Below are 17,540 nucleotides of genomic sequence, written 5' to 3'. Positions count from 1 at the left end.
CATAAACCCTGTATGCTGTTGTATTTTCTTCTCTTTTTCTTCCCTCTAAACTGCATTGATGATGAAGTCCCCAGACATTTCACTCCAGACACACTGAAAAACTTTCATGGTAAAGGTAGGCTTTGGTTTATCAGTAGGAAAAAGCATCCAGATAGGAAGTCCAGATTGCTACCAGGAGAACACTGGAATTGTGATCTGAATTTCTGAGGCTGCAGAACACAGTCCCTTTGTAGCAAGCTCTGCCTGAATGCTCCCTTTGCACTTCAAGCTGGCTCTTGTTTCTCTCTGCTGACTTTTGGAGCTCATTTTACAAATGGACAATTCCACATTATCAGCCAGAGCTTTGAACACAGACTGGAAGTACAGCAGCACCAGTCACAGAGGCATTGCTGGAATACTCTTCTCTTCTGTGCTGATACTTGAATGTGTCACACCGGATCTGGTGGTATCATTTTAGAAGTAGAATGAAATTATTCCTGGTTAGGTAGAGATTAAATGCACATCATCTGTTACTGGACATCTGTTTAGGTTAATGCCCTTAGTATTCCTGGTGTTTTTCAGTGAGAGGAAATAAAGAGCTCGAAGTAACAAAAGCCAAGGTGGAATAAAACCACTACATTTAATTGGCAAAAACTACTGCCAAATAAAATGCATTTGAACTCTAATTAATCAACTGGAAATCAAAGCAATTGCCATTTACAGTGAAAAGGAAAAACATCCAGTTTGGTTTTGCCATCTCAGAAGTGACTGATTACCACTTAGCACTATAATGATATTCCTTCGGAGTAAATTATAGACTGGCTTCTCCTTTCTTGAATCTAAAGAAATAAATTTATTGCTTCTCAGCACCCCAGAAATGAGTTTTGATTAAACTAGAACGGCAGATAAACAGATATTCTTTATTTTAAAAAATAAATAAATTTAAGTCTGCCATCATACTAAATGAATGCAACAAATGGAATACAAACACTACCTGCAGAGTTTCCATGTTGAGGCAGAGCACAGACAGCTCTCAAAGCACAACCAGCACATGCTACTCAGAGGTTCTCTGACAAAACAGACAGCTCTCCTTCACCAGCTCACTGGAAAAGGTCTGGAAAAATATCCCTGCAAGTTTCAACACTGTACATTTAGACCTAGTTTGATAAATAGCCTGTAATGGCTGAGGAAGAAAGCTGGAACACCCAAGGCCACTGTTCATCTCAGAGAATTATGATTACCAGTAAAAACTTAAAAGAGAGCTACTATAATTTTTGAGGAAATTACAGAATTATGATGTTTACCTCTAATGGCTTAATCAGTGTTTGCAATAGGGTCTACCCACACAATCCGACATGGATAAGGCAGCTAAAAAGTTTCAGCCCTGGACCCACTTTCATTCTCACAAAGCTTTCTGAAAAATTTTGTTCTGGCACTGAAATTCATTGCAACTGCTCTGGTCTCCATCCAAGCATCCCCTGCGGCTTCTGAGAAGAGAAAGGGAAATCCATTTCACTCCTCATGATTTATGGGAGACTGAAGAACAATATCTTTCTCCTTACTTTAAGAGCTGACATACTTTTCCACCCTTTTCCACTTAATGGCTGAACTTTGAAACTTGGCATATACTTTATAGCTCTTTTTGGATGATGTCCAAGACCAAGTTCAAATAAAAACAGGTTAAATAATGGAGCTATAAGTATTTGAAAACTCCCTGCAAAGTGTGCACGAACTCAGTAACCTGAAATGTAATTCTCCCTTTTCCGACCTTCGCAATGAACAAATCCATCCAAACACCACACCCTATGCTCCCTAAAATACGAGTTTTCCAGCCCAGAAGTGCTGCAACTTTATATACAGCCCCAGAGTACTCAGCACCAGGCTGGAAGTGTTCCTGAGGAGACAGACTATTCTATAAATATGAGGGAGTGGGGACATGGCAGCAGGATTGTTTTATAAGAGATTAACAAGCGAAGATTTAGCTCAGCATATCTTACCTCATGATTACAACATGCTGAGGGCACGTGCACTACAAATTACCTGTCAGTGGAGCTGCTACAACTCATTTAAGCTTCAGTAATCCAACCACATGCAATTGCATGCTACACCCAAGCAGCAGCATCCATCCCTCAGCAGCCAGGGAATCAATCCCAAGTGCATCACACACACGGAGACGATCCTGATCCCCTCCTGACAGGCATGTGTCAGGCTCTCACACCACAAACTTGGTGCAGCTAGAGAACAGCTGCAGCCAGTGATCTAAATTCTCCTTCAATGCTCTAATCTCCAGAAATTCTTGTTCCTGAAGCTGAAAGGATTGTTGTAAAGACTAACTCATTAACGAAACCAGACACTGACCTGTAATTAGCTCTCTGACTTCCATGTCGTTTGTTTTTCGCAACAGCCTGATCAATGCAGGGATCCCATCACAGTTCTTTATAGCCACTTTGTTTTCATTATCCTTCCCGTAGGAGATGTTTCTGAGAGCCCCACAGGCCTTACGATGGACCTCAGGCTTTGGATGATCCAGCAGGCCCACCAGGATAGGGATCCCTTTAAGGTGCCTCACGTCCTTTTTGATTTTGTCGTTCTCGTAGCACAGGTGCTGCAGATAGGCTGCGGCGTTGGACTTGACGGGGTCGATGGGGTGGCTGAGCATGGCGATGACCTCGGGCAGGTCGGGGTCCCTCCAGCGCGGGTCCTTGCGGATGCTGTCGATGGACGGGGAGCGCTTCCCCAGCCGGTCAATGCTGGCCATGCTCCCCCGCTCCGGCTGCGCCAGCGGCGCCGCGTAGCCACCGTGCAGGTACGGGATCCTCTCCTCAACCATCTCTGTCTCAATGGGGTCATCGTAGCCCCTGTGAGGAGCAGCGGTCCCGAGACAAAGAAAGGGAAAAAAAGGAAAAAAAAAGCACGTTTAAACGCTTTGTAACTCTGAGTCAATATGGAGATTTCAGCCATGAGCAAACATTTTAATACCACAAACAGCATATGAGACAGCATATGTACAATTTCCAATAGTTTATTTGTAGTAACTTGAAAATTAACCATCACTGCGTTCTCAGCAGAGATGGGACTTCAGCACAGTGTTTGTTTGGCTAGCAATGAAATGATGACAGGAACTGCAAGCCATCAAACAGATTGCTTTCATTTTGGTCACTCAGCAAAGCAATTACAACAGAGCTGGATTACATTTAGTAGGAAACACTGATCTTCATTAATGCTGTTACTTCTGCAGCAAACCAAAACTCTAATTAAAGGCATTCAAGGCCTGGACAGAGACCACGGACATATTTCAGCAAGTCTGACAAGTTCCACTACATTTCCATGCTGATGCTCAAACAAGTGTACTCTAAACACTACTCTTAATCGATGTTACCATAAACCACCCTCTCATAGATGTATTTTTTCAAACCAGCAGAAGCCTTTTGCTTTACGTTTTTTCCCTGGACAGGTTTGCTACTGTCTCAGTATTGCAGTTAGCTCAGTCAAGAAAGTAGTTTTAATTGCTACAAAATGTTTCTTAAAATCTCTCATCTGAAGCACTGAGTGATGCTATTGAACCATTTCCGATGTCATGCTGAAGTACAGACATTAGAAGGCAGGAAGAAAATGGAGCTTGCTGTCATCCCAAAGGGACTGCTAATTAAACTGGGCTCTGGGGAGAAGAGCAACCAGAGGTGGAGACTGAACTTAGTCTTGTACAATTAACGCTTTTAATGTTAAAAGCGCCTCTCCTGACTTTACATTGCTTTAATTGCTGTTCTGAACCATAAAGTGAATGAAAGGATAAAAATGGGCAAGTATCCAAAACTCAGAATGAATCTGAAGAAACCTTTTTATTGATGCAATTATTTGTGTATGTATAATTCAGCAGTTGCTCTACACAGTCATTTACTCTGTCTGGACAGCCGTATTTTCTGTTACAGAACAAAGCTGTTTCCATCACTCCAAGCAGAAAGCAACAACATTGGAACGATTTTGTGAATGCAGACAGGACAGAAGGAGGAACAAAACCCCTTAGCTACTCCTCAAAATTCTGTTTTTACAAATGCAAATTTGTGATAACCAGCATTAAAAAACTACAACATCATCTCATTTCTCAAACTCATCCTCATGTTAAATTCTTTTTCACTGCATAAAAGCAGCAGAAGATTAATTTTAATAATTGCACAGCTGTTGCTTGCTTGACTTGGTAACTCGCAATTCAGCACGTCCCAGTCCTGCGAGCTGCCCACAAGATAACTGTGCACCACCTCAATTACACCTGCACAATTAAGTTTCTCTTTCCTCCTCATCCATCCAAGTACACAAAGGTAATTACTGTCTTGGTATGCAGTTTGTTTGCTTTAATTCCACAAAGCCTTCCAAACAGAACCACACAGATGGGCCTATCTTCATCCTGCTGCATCCTCTTCCCTTTGCCACACAAAGCTCCTTGGTTTCACTACATTTGTCAAAAGAAAACTTGAGAGTTAGGACTTTAAATTGCAACACTGTCATGACAAAAGAGAGAGCACCACGTAAGTCTTGTACCATCAACACTATTTTTTTAAATTGTCAATCAGTACTTATTAAATATGAGTGAAAATACCTGAAGTCAAGAATCAATCATTAAAAAAGAAAAATGAAATAAGATCACAACTCTGCTTTAAAACAAGACAGCACCTGTGAATTGTCTGTAGGGAAAAGGATGAAAACAAAACCCCACAACTTCTGGAATAAGCCCACACAGGTCAGTTCCACAATACCTCTGAGGAAGAAACAATATCAAGAGCCACTTTTAATGCACCAGTGACATAGCTCAGTGAGTGTACCTGGCAGCAAAAAAACCCCACCTGAACATTTGACCCTTGAAGACCCCAAATTATTGTGTAGAAACTCCAAGATCCTGTATGAACCTAAGAGCTGTACAAGAAAGCTCAGCTGAGGGAAGTATCACACCACTTCAGATTCACATGACTAAATAGAGTGATCAAGGCTAGGGAAGGTTAAAAGAAAAAACAACAAGGGAAGCAGTTTACCAAATCAGGTCATCTACAAAGGAGCAGAACAACTGCTCAAGCAGAGCAAGGCTGAAGTGCCACAAGCCCCATCGCCTCTCCTTTAACAGAGGGCGGGAAGACCAGACCGGCAGAGTGAGGAAGTCAAAAGCAAGTGTCTCTCAGGGCATTAAATACACCCTGATCACCAACATATTTACATACAGGGAGAGTGAAGAAATCCTCTTTCTGAATCAGACTGGTGTGGACCAAATGTGATTTTTCACTTCTACATCATTGGAGCAGCTACGCTGGGAAGGAAAAGCCACTCGATACAGAACAGGACTAACAAGAGCTTCAGCAGAGACTGCTCTCAGGAGGCCAAAAGCTCTTTACTCACAGGACTGAAGAGATCTGGTGCCATGCCAGAGTTGCTGACTGCAAGCATCTTGCCTTCCGTCTGTTTGTAGCAAGGCAGCCAGGTTTTAGGATGCCATGGGTCTCACTAATCACCTGTCTCAGGGAATTGATCAAAACACATTCTAGCATAGATAAAAACTGGGAGAGAGCTCGTGGATTTATCATCTTCCTTATGGCTTCAACACAGGCACATTTGAGTAAACAGGTGAAGGATTTAAACATTTAATCCTCAACAACTTCTACAAGTGCTACATTCATTACAGTTTGCAGCTGGTGTCTGCTTTGGATAAAAGACCAGAAAGGCTTGAGATTTCAGTAGGAAACTTCGTGCCAAACATTGAAGATGAGATGTAAAGCTTTGCAGACTGAGATTCTACTTTTGCCAGGCTCTGTTCCCTGATAGGATGTACAAGGGAATTCAAAACTGGAGTGAATCCTCTGCTGAGACAAGTCTGAGTTAGGAGCGACATGGTTAAAACACTGAAATCCCCTTAACTGGAAACACCTAAGAGCTGCCAGTGGATGAGCTGACTCGGGTTGCCTTGCCTCCTGCCACATCAGACTCTGCCATTCATCACCCTCTGCTACCAGAATATTATCAAACTGAGAGCAAATTCACACTAAGGAAGACACTCAGGAAAAAACCAAATATTTTTCAAACTGACCACTTTGCTTGCCTCGCCCTGTTCTGCCCAAGCACGTCCATAAACTCCTGCCCCAAACTAGACAACATCCCAATGTTGCCCATATACACTTGGAATGAGTGAACCTAGGCCACAAGGGCTGACTGAAAGTTTATCTGCAATTACAAGCCTTTATGTTCTGAACTGAAAAAAAGCACCAGAAGAAGGAGGAGACATGGCCAGTGCTACCAGTACTCTCACTGTCTATACACAACAGAAGCAAGACAAACCTACTGGTTAAGTCATTTAATCTAAAATCTGGCTCATTTCCTCGTAATAATAATTTGGACCCTGAAGTGACTACCAAATACAGTCTCAGTGTCTTAAATCAGGCTTCTGGTATAAACAATTTAACAATAGAAAACTGTTTTGTTGTCAGTTTAGTCAACATTAAAAATTTATACCCTGTGTAGTCTGGAATAGTAACACTGGCAATAGCTGCTCCAGAGCTCTTAGGGAAGAAAGATGTCCCATGAATGCTCCTACAAGTGCAGATTGCAGTGATCCACTCTGGGAAGAAATCACCACTGAGGCAAGAAAAAGCTGAGCAGAAGTTATTTACATAAGTAAGATGAATTATGACTTGCCATCTTTTTCCAGCTTGTGTTAATTTCAATTTAATGATTAAGAAATATTCAAATAGTAGTAGGGATGTTTTTTGTGAATAAAAGTGTTCAGTACTTCCTGCTCCTCTTTCAAATAGGACTGCATATAAAACATCCAGGACATGGTGAGATCAGATGTTTTTAAAAACTACAATAAAACACCTAGTATAATAAAGGCAACCCACCAAATGAAGAAAAAAAGGGCATAAACTCAATTAAAGATGTGTAAATACCTTCACAAGTAAACTTGAGTAACATTAAATCAATATTGTACACCCCAAATGCTTTCTCTAACCCAAATTCATTATGCAACCTGACTTACACCAAACCAGAGCAAATGCTGAGGGAAAGAACAAGTAGTGCCAGGTACTCTTGCAGAAAGTAATGTATCTTACATGAGAGACTCGGTGTAAAGGAAAACTAGAAAACCCAGCCATGAGCAATGACGAGCCAACAGAGGGAATATTTGCCTTTCTGCATTTATCCGGATTTGGAGATGTTTGTGTGGAGGCACATTTTTCCCCAATTTAAAATGAAATATAAGTAGCTTAAAATGAGGCTGGTGATGACAGTAGAAAAGCACAATAGGTATTTATCTCTGTGATCAAACGGAGCAGACAAGGGCTGAAAAGAACAATCTGTACTTGTAATCCCCTTGCCTAGGACCCCCTCCAGACACAGCTGGGCTGCCTCCTTATCACACAGGGAGTCAGACTCACTAGCACACATTCAGATGAGGAACCTCCACTCAAGCCCTCTCAGAACAGGAACTGACAGTAAGGACTCTTACTTTACCTGTAAACTACTAACTAATGAAGCAGCATCTTCTGGGAACAACATGAGAGAATAACTCAGTGAGTCAGTCAGTGAAGGAATTCTGTTCAGAATCCAAGGAGAGGCCCAAGCTGGAAGTTGGTGCAATGTAGAACAGTGTCCAGAGTTGTTGTTAAACCTGCTCTACACGTACAAACTTTTTGAAATCAAAAGTAACATAAATTCATCACATTCACTTAATCATTTTCACAGGAATAACTTATTTTAAGAAAACTAGAGAGGAGTAATAAATTAGTAATTACCCTCATCTAGTACAAAGCACTACTTGTAGTGCTTATTTTCTTGCAAATCAGCAGCATATCTGAAATGCAGGTTTATTGAATTGTTCAAGTATTTCTTTGAAATGTCAAAAAGTAACTGCTTATGAATAGGCCCTCATACAATCTTCTTATGTTCTCAACAGCTAAAGTTTGCTGCCACAGTCAGGCTAATTATTTGTCAAAGCCTCTTGATCATATTAAATATGGAAAAAACCTCACAACAAAAGAAACGTAAATGAAAAATTATGAATTGGTCCTATCCAAACTGCAAGGAACAATAAATCAAAGGGATGTTTAATAAAACCACCAAATTTTAAAATGCAAATGGGTAGGTTCTAAGAATATATTTAATTATTCATTTTGCATACAGTTTGAAAAACGGTAATAAAAAATTAAAAGCACTGATGTCTGACTTCTTTTAGCAAGAACTGTAAACTTGCTTAGTTGCAGGGGAGCACTAATCCAAGTCTGATAGATTGATCAGGATTCTGGCACCCACTGGGTGCAGGTATTTCCTTCAGCCCCACAAAACACAGATGTGGTTCCACTGCTGGGTAAACCTGCAAAATGAAAGATGGCACAAGGGACTTAAAGGGTGTTCTGGGAGATACACGTTGACACCTTTTCACTGGGTTTTTGTTTTGTTTCTTTTTTCCTCTCAAGTACAGATGACAATTTGGAAGTGTTTGATTCTGTCCAGCTTTAAAATGAACTTCCAAAAAATGGGAAGGAAAACAGAGTATGAAAGCACGAATAACATAACATCTCCAAGTAGGAGGACTCCAGGAGAACAAAAAGGCCAACACAAATCCCACCAACTGCTGCTGATGCAGCAAAGCCTTAGGTCAGAAATGTTAAGTCTAAAGACTGTCTACACACAGAGGCAGGTGGATCCAGACTCTTTACAGCTCTGGAAACTGTTCTAAATTAAAAGGAAAAGAATGAGAACTAAATCCATATCAAAACATGAATCATGAGGATATGACTTCAAGCAGGCACATGTAAAATTTGTACACCCCTTAGAAAACAAAGTATTACAAGACTTTCAGGTCTGTACAAGATGACTTTCAGCTGAGTAACAGGACTCTTTTCCCAAGCCTGGGGGTTTGTTGGGTTTTCTTCTCAAATGCAAGAGCAAACAACTGTAAAGACAACATAAACAACTAATACCAAAAAACATGGCATAAAATAGAACATTCCTCAGAAACTGGGCTGAACCAGAAGTAAGCTGTAACTGATCACTTTAAATGCAACACAGATACTCTTTTCTCCCCTTCTATAGACGCAGGACAAAAATAATGATCTAGTCTTTCAGATTTGTGAGGTTCAGTACAACCTGGCCAGACAGCTGAGGGTGTGTGGTTAGCACAGGATCAGGGCTGAGGCTGTCACACACTGCACAAGACAGCTTGGCACCCGTTCACCACCAGGGATCAGCTCATCTGCAACCCCAACCAGCTGTTCAGAACTTTTGTTTGGCAGATGTGCATACAACCAGACCTGTCAGGAGTCTCACAGATCACAAATCCCTCTTTTCACCTTGCTAGTGTGGGATGGCTCTGGGAAAACACAATGCATTCACAAGACTTTTTCAGGAAGAGGGAAAAAAAGTAACAGCCTTCTTCTAAAAGGTCATCTTTCTTTCTAAATTCAACATGCACTAAGCAGCCCAGAATCACTGAAAGGGTCCCTGTGCCCTACCCTCACTCTCTTCTGTACTTCATGTGTGTTTTGCAGTCATTTATGGGTGGTTTTTCTGTCAAGTAATTCCAGAATTTACCAGATCACAGAGTTTGAATGTAAATGATCAAATAAGCAAAACAACTGCACAACAGCACTGTGAAAAACAAGTGAGCGTTACCTTCCTTTGTGAGGTCTTCCTCTCTCTGGCACACCTGCAGACGTCCTCCTGTTCACAGTGGAGTAATCCGGATCCAGTTCATATCCTTCATCATCTACTCCAAGGCTGCGGTTGTCATCTTCCAGTCCATAGGGCTCCGGCTGGAAGCGCTCAGGCTGAGAGCGGTTCAAGTCAACGCTGCTGCCCACCGGCACCTGAGGCTGGGCAACAGGGCCGTAGTTCTCCCTCCTGCTGGGCAGGGTGAAGCTGCCATCGTCGGGCCTGTAGGTGCCCCCTGGCACGTAGGCGTAGCGGGGCCGGTAGCTGACACCCCGGGACAAGCTGCCGTAGTTGTCCGAGAGGTCTCCGTAGCCGTCGTGGCCGATGTAGGGGCGGTACTGGCCCTCGTGGCTCTCGGGGTACGAATCGTTGTAGCTGTTGTAGGAGCGGGTTAGGGTGGACGAGGCCTGGGGGGTGATGAAGCGCTCCCCGTTCTTCAGGTACCTCCTGTCGATGGAGTCTGTGTAGCTGCCCATGGGCGACGAGCCGTCCATGGCGGGCAGCCCGTCCGGCCCCAGCGGCACCTGCCGCACTGTCCTCGTGGTCACTGTCTTGACCATCTTGGTTACCTGGGAGGAAGCAGTGAGTAAACGTGTTAATGTTCTCCTTGCTGCATAATGTGGTGAGACACACAGGGAGGTGGAAGACTAAAATGGGGAGAGAGCAGCCCAAAGCGAACTACTGTGACGTGCCTGTAACACTGGTGCAGCAATCAGCTCACCTATTAGCTTTCGGAATGAAAGGTGGAAAAATACTTCGAGAAAAGCACTCTGGGCTCTTACGACCAAATCAAAACCACTGCAGCCAGGTGACAGCACATGGAAGCAGTACAAAGTCATTAAACCAGTTCCAATTTCCCTCAAATGTTTTCAGGAGGCATCTGTCCTAGAAAAGACTTTACTATGTTGAGGAGCCACAGCCTGTCCTCCCACAGCTATAGCCAAAATATCACATCACATTCCACAGTTTTATAGAAATAGGGTTATGTGCTTCTGCCTGATCTGGATCAAGTTTGCACCACTGTGTAATGTGATGGAGCTCAAATTTGGCAGTAATATTTAGGAAACCACTATCTCAAACAGAAGTTTTGGGCTTCAAGATTCTGGACAATATACCTGCTTTCTCTTTTACTATATTCTTACATCCAGCAACCACCACACAAGCCCAGTAAGTAGCTGTTGTCACTATTTTGGTGACTAACAAATTTGGAATAATGAACACTAGCACCACAGTGATTTTGCAATTGCAGCTACCTAAACATACTAGAAAAGCTTGTTTAAAACAGTAAAGAAAAATCTGTACACAAACATCTTTATTTCCATAAATCACATTTCATTTCAAAACAAATTCACAAGAACCAGAAATAGTAAATGTCCAGAGGGCTCTTGTGTTCAGGGTTTCTTGTTGAAGGATAAAAACAAAGACTTCTTAAAACTTCCACAGAACCATCCGCCTTTGTGGGAAAGGTCTGGTAATCTGTGTAAGAGTGCTGGACAAAATCCACTATATTTACAAGCTAGCAAAGGGCCTTCTGTGTGGGTTGGCATCTGGGCTCCATCAACTTCTAAACTGTCTTCCAGAGTGACCAGCAAAAGCTCTTTTGGGAAGAATAAAAAGTCCAGCAGATGCCAGTTTATCCTTCGTAGCCCTAACACTAATAAAATTACTTTAACCTATAAAAAGTTACCCTATCCCTAGTAAGTGCTGACTTTTCAGCCCAACCAAGCAACAAAACAGCACATCCACAAAGATGAGAGGGAGAATCAACCCACCTGACAGCATTACACGCACCAGGGGAAGAACAAAAGATGAAATTGGTAAAAGGTATTTGGGGTTTCTAAGGTATTACAGACATAAATAAGCATCAGCAAATGACACTTCTCTTCATGTAGGTCTCAGAATGAAATGTTACATTCAAGGGAAATGTTAACCACAACATGTATCCCTAGATTGCTCAGTGGCTCTGAAGTCCAAATAATTATTTTGACCTATAGCCACCAATTTAAACTTTTAGCTTGCCAACAGATAAGCCAAGCTGCTACAAAACAAAATAATTAGAGTACATCTCTTGAAGTGGCTCCAGACATGTCCTCTAGCCAGATGTTTTCACAAAGAAACCCCAAACAGAAAAAAGAGTCACCCAAACAGCATTTCTTTTCCTAGACACATCTGTGAGCAAATGACACTTCAACATAATGAAGTAATGAAATCCTGCAAGACTGAAAGAAGCACAAATGCCTCTCCACCAGCAGTGTAATGAGAGCAACACGCTGAATACAGCATAGCCAGGTACCAATGTCATGATCCTGGTATCTAATATGAGCCTGAGCTGAAAGGATTTTCCTCTTCAATACAAAGGGATTTCTTCAGCAAGTAAACATCAGGAAAGATGCCATCCTCCGTGCCTCTGAATCTTTTCTCCCTTTTTCAAAGCACACATTTTAACAAGTGGAGGAAAAGAAACTAGAAACTCAGCATTTATTTCATGACATACAATCCAACAGGGGTTTTTGCTTGTTACCTGTGCACAGTACTTCTCCTTTCTGCTCAGTTGTCAGCGTGACCACTGTCACAGCATTTATAAACTCAGCAGTGAGAGGAGAAAAAGAGCTGGCGGAGTTTACAGTAGCTCTTTGTGAAGTGGATACACACAAAGCAACACAGCTCAGTGTTCTCCTGCTGAAGTCTGAAACAATACTTTTATTCAAAGTGGCATATTCATACGTGATCTTCTAAGAGTAGGAAAAGCCACATTTCTCAGGCCTGAAATATGTGAGTCTTGCAAAGCCATGACAAAACTGGAGGCAAAGTGCTGGGCCTTTCTGTTCTTGAGTTTGGGAACCAGTAATGGGAATAACAGGAATTAAGGTAGGACGACAGCAATTTGATGAATCAGAAATGGATACTTTTGCTTGGAAGGGAACAACGAAGGAGCTTTCTAAATGCCAAGAAGTGCCCTTGCATAACCTCACAAAAGCTCTTTCTTTCAGCACTATACAACAAATCTAAGTCCAAGCATTGCTTTTCAGACAGGAGCTCCCATGCCTGCAGTTTGTCACGTGCCATTCTTCCTAAAGCTGTTAAGATCAAACAAGAGGAAGTACCTAATACACCTCATCTGGCTGCAGAAAAGCACGAAAGAAGGAATAAGCTTTGACCTGCAGGATCAGGTCCATCTTCAAAGACTTTGCTCCATGTTATTGGTAAACAGAAACATTACAGCCAGGACAACTGTCTCCAACAGTTGCTACATATACACAAAAGCCACAAAGCAAAATTTCAGATCACTGAAAAATCAACTCCTAGACAATGTGTGACCTACCAGTTACACTCAGTTTTTCACCACACTCTGGCAATTCTACAGAGTATTTACAGAGATCTGGGGTTTTAGTTTAAATTACCAACACAGAATGCAAGCGATTCATTTGCAATTTACACCTAATTTGCCTTACTTTCCTGTCTTTTAGACTAGCACAGACAGGCTTTCCATGGCTGTGGCTCATCAAAAAGCCACATTCAGTGTCAGGCAGCACATGTAAGAACAAGTTTACAACATTAGCACCGGTTCACCTCTTACTATTTTCTGAATGCTGCACCCAACAGCAAATGCAAAGTATCAGGACAATCAAAACCCCCTTGTCAGACACATAAAAAGGAACATTTCACTCAAGCACTGAAGTACGAATTTCTCACAGCATAAAAGCCTTCAGTAATGTTAAAGGTGTTATACTGGGGCAATCAAACAGAGTCATTTTATATTTTGAGAGAGAGGGAGTATTTGCACTCATGCCTCATTTGTCAGGCATAGGCATTGAGATAGAAGATTTATCATGGGACAAATAGATTTTGCTGCTGACAGGACAATAAGGGGAAGCTTTTTGGAAGCAATTAGCCAGCACACAGATGAAGGTCCATTTAATGTAAGGTTTCCAAGCAAAAGAAGAAACCTAACCAACAAATCAAACACCTTTATTTCAGGAAATCCTGCTCAAGGGAATGTTTCATTTTTATTTCTTTAAAGAACACAAGCAATCTTGAGCAGCTGACAGCATAGTAATCTTCTCTGCCAACATTTTTGTGGTTTCCTTAATACTGATGCATTAGCCAAAGACAATGAAGCTATTCCAAATGGGGGAGTCCCAGCAGACTGCCTCATCTGAGAGACACCTGATCCTACAGATGCACCCGATCTTAAAAAAGACTTATTAGCATCAATTCCTCACTACAGATATGCTCTAATGAAAAATTCAGAGTTACAAGTTACTCTGAGTGTAATTTGACTTCCTCTGTTTACTTTCCATCCCTAAAGAAAACCTGTGTAAAAAGGTTTTTTCAGCCCGATGAAATCAAAGATGCTCACTTGTTTCAATCCCCCAGTCTTGGAGTACCAGAGGAAAGCTTCAGAGTACTTCCCTATGAAGAGGCTGGCTGAGTATGCTTGCAACATATTTATAACTCTTTAATCCCTGTACAAATACTAAGATTTCAGCTACAGTATAAAAAACCACAATACACCTCTCTGCAGCCAAAATTCTATGATACTTCAAGTCAGTGTTTTCACTGCTGCTCTCCACACCCCAAAATCTAAGTATACTTCCGGTTTACGGACCTTACCATTGTTCACCCCCCCCAAATAACAATTATTCTAGTAAATAATTCCCTTACAGACCCCATGATAATGGTTTCACTAATACTGTTTCTGGAAATACATTTGCCAATGGAACATAAAGGAAATATTCACACATTTGAAGCAGCTTCTGTATTTTTCTGTCCCTCAGCCTCCTATTTATCTAGAAGAATGGGAGAACAAACATGAAACTACCCAACAACTGGATTTACTGGATGCATGTGCATACGGTATAAGTAGGTGCCCCACAGGGCTCAATCACAGAGGAGTGAAGACAGTTCCAAGATTTCTGTGGAACTGGGCTGTCATGGTCAAATGCAGTCATCTTAACCAGTACCTATAATTTTGTCTTCCATTTTGTTTTTGAGGTTGGTTTTGGCTGGCCTTTTTTTTAAAAAATAAATTAAGTTCATTGTGAAAGGTGATAGGGCTAACAATTTTGTTGAAGCTGTCATAAACCAAGAATCAGATGAGAAGGAACACAGGAGGGTCTAAGCATCCTGACATTTCTGTGAGCTTATTTTTGAACTACAGACAGGTTGAAGCTATTACCTTTCTATTAAATGCTGTGGAAGAACTCACCCTGTAGGTTTTCAAAACAACGGCTGAAATTTCTCCCCTTCAATTTTAAGCCTAGTATTTCACATCTTGAAAGGGCCCTCGACTCCAGCTGAAATCCATTCCTGCTCTATTACCTAATTCCTTTGAATTTCCTGCAAAGTTTCAAAGAACTGCCTCTTGGGGTACCTAGCACCAGCACAACCCAGGGTTTTGGTCACAAGCACGGGTGTCAGGAAGTGGGAACAGCAGTTAATCACTGCTGGGAAAGATCTGGACTTGCTGAGTACTGGAAAGCTCAAGGAAAATGGATGGACTACAAATTAAACAACTTTGTATACAGATTGATTTCACAGTATGGTATGATAAAATACCATTTTCAGTGAGTACCAGTGACCTAAATCTCTCCAATCTTTTGGCATTTCCAAGATAAAAATAAAAGGTGCCTGAAAAAAAGAAAAAAAGCTAACATTTACACAAGCACACACACATCTAACTTGCTTTACTGAGTTCTCTTGAGCCACTTACAACAGGCTTCCTTTAACACCTGACAGTGCTCCAGCAAGCAGCAAGAAGTGGAAGTCTCTCCCCAAGGTGACTTTCACTGTTTTAGCTTGATAGGTATTTGGCTTCCAGAGATATTATAAAGTTGAAATGAAGTGTTATCTGCTATATCTTTTGTGCAATGAATGTTATGTAGGGACTCGGTACAACACTAAAAGAATAACAGGTAGGGGAAAATTACTCAGAGATATCTCATTTTGAAAAGGCAGATGTTCTCTATTTAAAATATGTCAAATATTAAATTCTATTACGCCTTCTTCCTGCTTCACTGCTACAGGCATTTTCAAAGATGAGGGGAAAAGCAAAGCAAAACTGTCAATGCATCTAGATTAAGGTTGTTTACTTAATACACTATTGAAAAGAATAACCTCTATAAATTACGGGTTTGAAACAACAAGAGAAGGCATAGAGAATAAAGGAACAGCAGCATCCAGGAGCATTCATGCTTACAGCCTTTGCTGTGCTGCATTTCAAGAGGAAGAATTTCAGAGGCATTGCTCTCCAGCAAGCTGGAAATTCACGCAATTTAGCAAAAATAAGCGACAATTTCCTTTTAAGAATCCAAAAGTGGCATTAGGTTGACTACTCCCCACATAAGCTATCCACCAAAGAAAGAATACATTTGGAAAACGTCTCTGGTCTCTCTGGCTCTTAAAAAGACATGAGCAGTATTATTTACTCTGTCAGAGGAAGTATCTTGTGCTTCCACTTTCTTTGCAAGATAGATATGCTGGAGATTGTGACTGACACTGTCCAGTAGAGCCTTTTAGTTACAGACATAACAAAAACAGGTTCTAAACCCTTCCTTAAAGGAGCCTGGAGCAAGCACAGCAATGTAGAGCATGAAAGGCTATTGCTCAGAGTAAAAAGAAAAGCTGAGCAAAAACCTACCTCCCCTGAGCACAGTGTGACCATCTCAACTTTACACACTGGATATTACTGAAAAGAGACTAAAGGATTCCCACCACAGGAAATGTTGCTCCTTTACAAGGACAAGCACCACCTGCACACTGAATGCACAGCCAGATTCATGTGGTGGTTTTGATTTGGGGTTTTTGTTTGGGGGGGGGCGATGTTATTTGTATTTTTAATTTCTTTAAGTCTGTGAGGGAACAGGCAGAGACACAAAACTGCAGGTTTTGGGCTCAACACCTCCTACTCCTGCAAGTGGATGCCCAGCCGCGATGCGTTTGTATCTCCCATGCCAGGAAGATTTCTTCACCACCCTCCTCTGAGCAGCAAGGTCAGAATTCTGCCACTGCACAGAGGTACCAGAAAACTTAATTTTCTCTGTAGGGCTCTCACATATAATAGCATGAGCTATGAAAGCACTAGGATGATACCTATTAAAAATAATAGTGTCAATGATAATTAACTCCAGGGCAATTAACTGATGCTACTAAATCCCGGTGACAGTTTTCATTTTCACAATCCCTACCAAAACAAAATGCAAGTCAAAGACCAAGTGATGTGAAAAAATTGTAAAATCTGACCTCGGATTAGTATCTAAGAGCTGTTAAATCTATACCATTTTATCACAGCAAGGATAAGTCAAAACAAAACCATTTCAGAGGCAACAACAACCGCAGCAAAGTCTCAGCACCTTTTCTGACAGTCATGGCTAAGCCAGGCTGTGTTTTGACATTTCAGAATCACTTTTCTCAACAACTGGGTTTTTAATATTTTTTGTTGGTCTTTTTAGCAATGAATTACTAGGAAACAGCTCTGGATAGCACATAAGCTGAAGTCAGTGGCATTATTTGAAACAACACAAACGGAGAGTAAGACAGCTACGCATCCTACCCCCATTCTGGACACACTTCAGTGCCTGCAATGACCTACAGTAACAGAAGAAAGCCTTGCTCTTTGAAATGGAACAGTAGCTCCAGGGTTGCTGTTTTTTCAATTTTCCTTTCCCATATGTAGCCACAATGCCTGTTTTGAAGCTGTCACTATCCTTTTCTGTGGGAAGATGGAAAAACAGGAGGCTCCTGATACAGAGGAGAAAATCGCACCTCTGAGGCCCCGACAAACACGCAGCTTTTATCAGAGGCACAACTATTTCAGACAAATTACTTCACTCCATGTGGTCCTGTTATCTAGGGACCACTGCATGGCCTCACCTCTA

The 17,540-nt window shown here is 41.6% G+C and overlaps 1 protein-coding gene across 8 annotated transcripts in view; it reads right to left on the bottom strand.

The window, feature by feature from the left end:
• ARVCF (ARVCF delta catenin family member) overlaps nucleotides 1–17,540 on the bottom strand; it is a 259,867-nt gene that overhangs the window by 70,825 nt on the left and 171,502 nt on the right. For all 8 annotated transcript variants that reach the window (XM_069030537.1, XM_069030538.1, XM_069030539.1 and 5 more), the window contains 2 exons: nucleotides 9,625–10,232; nucleotides 2,338–2,837 (listed from right to left, as the gene is read on the bottom strand). In XM_069030537.1, the coding sequence (XP_068886638.1) occupies nucleotides 2,338–2,837; nucleotides 9,625–10,232 (1,108 nt within the window). The remainder of the gene's footprint in view (nucleotides 1–2,337; nucleotides 2,838–9,624; nucleotides 10,233–17,540) is intronic.

The sequence above is a fragment of the Aphelocoma coerulescens genome, chromosome 15 (assembly GCF_041296385.1).
Source record: "Aphelocoma coerulescens isolate FSJ_1873_10779 chromosome 15, UR_Acoe_1.0, whole genome shotgun sequence".
NCBI lineage: Eukaryota > Metazoa > Chordata > Aves > Passeriformes > Corvidae > Aphelocoma > Aphelocoma coerulescens.
The sequence above is the reverse complement of the archived record's forward strand: the minus strand, read 5'-3'. Positions and strand labels throughout refer to the sequence as shown.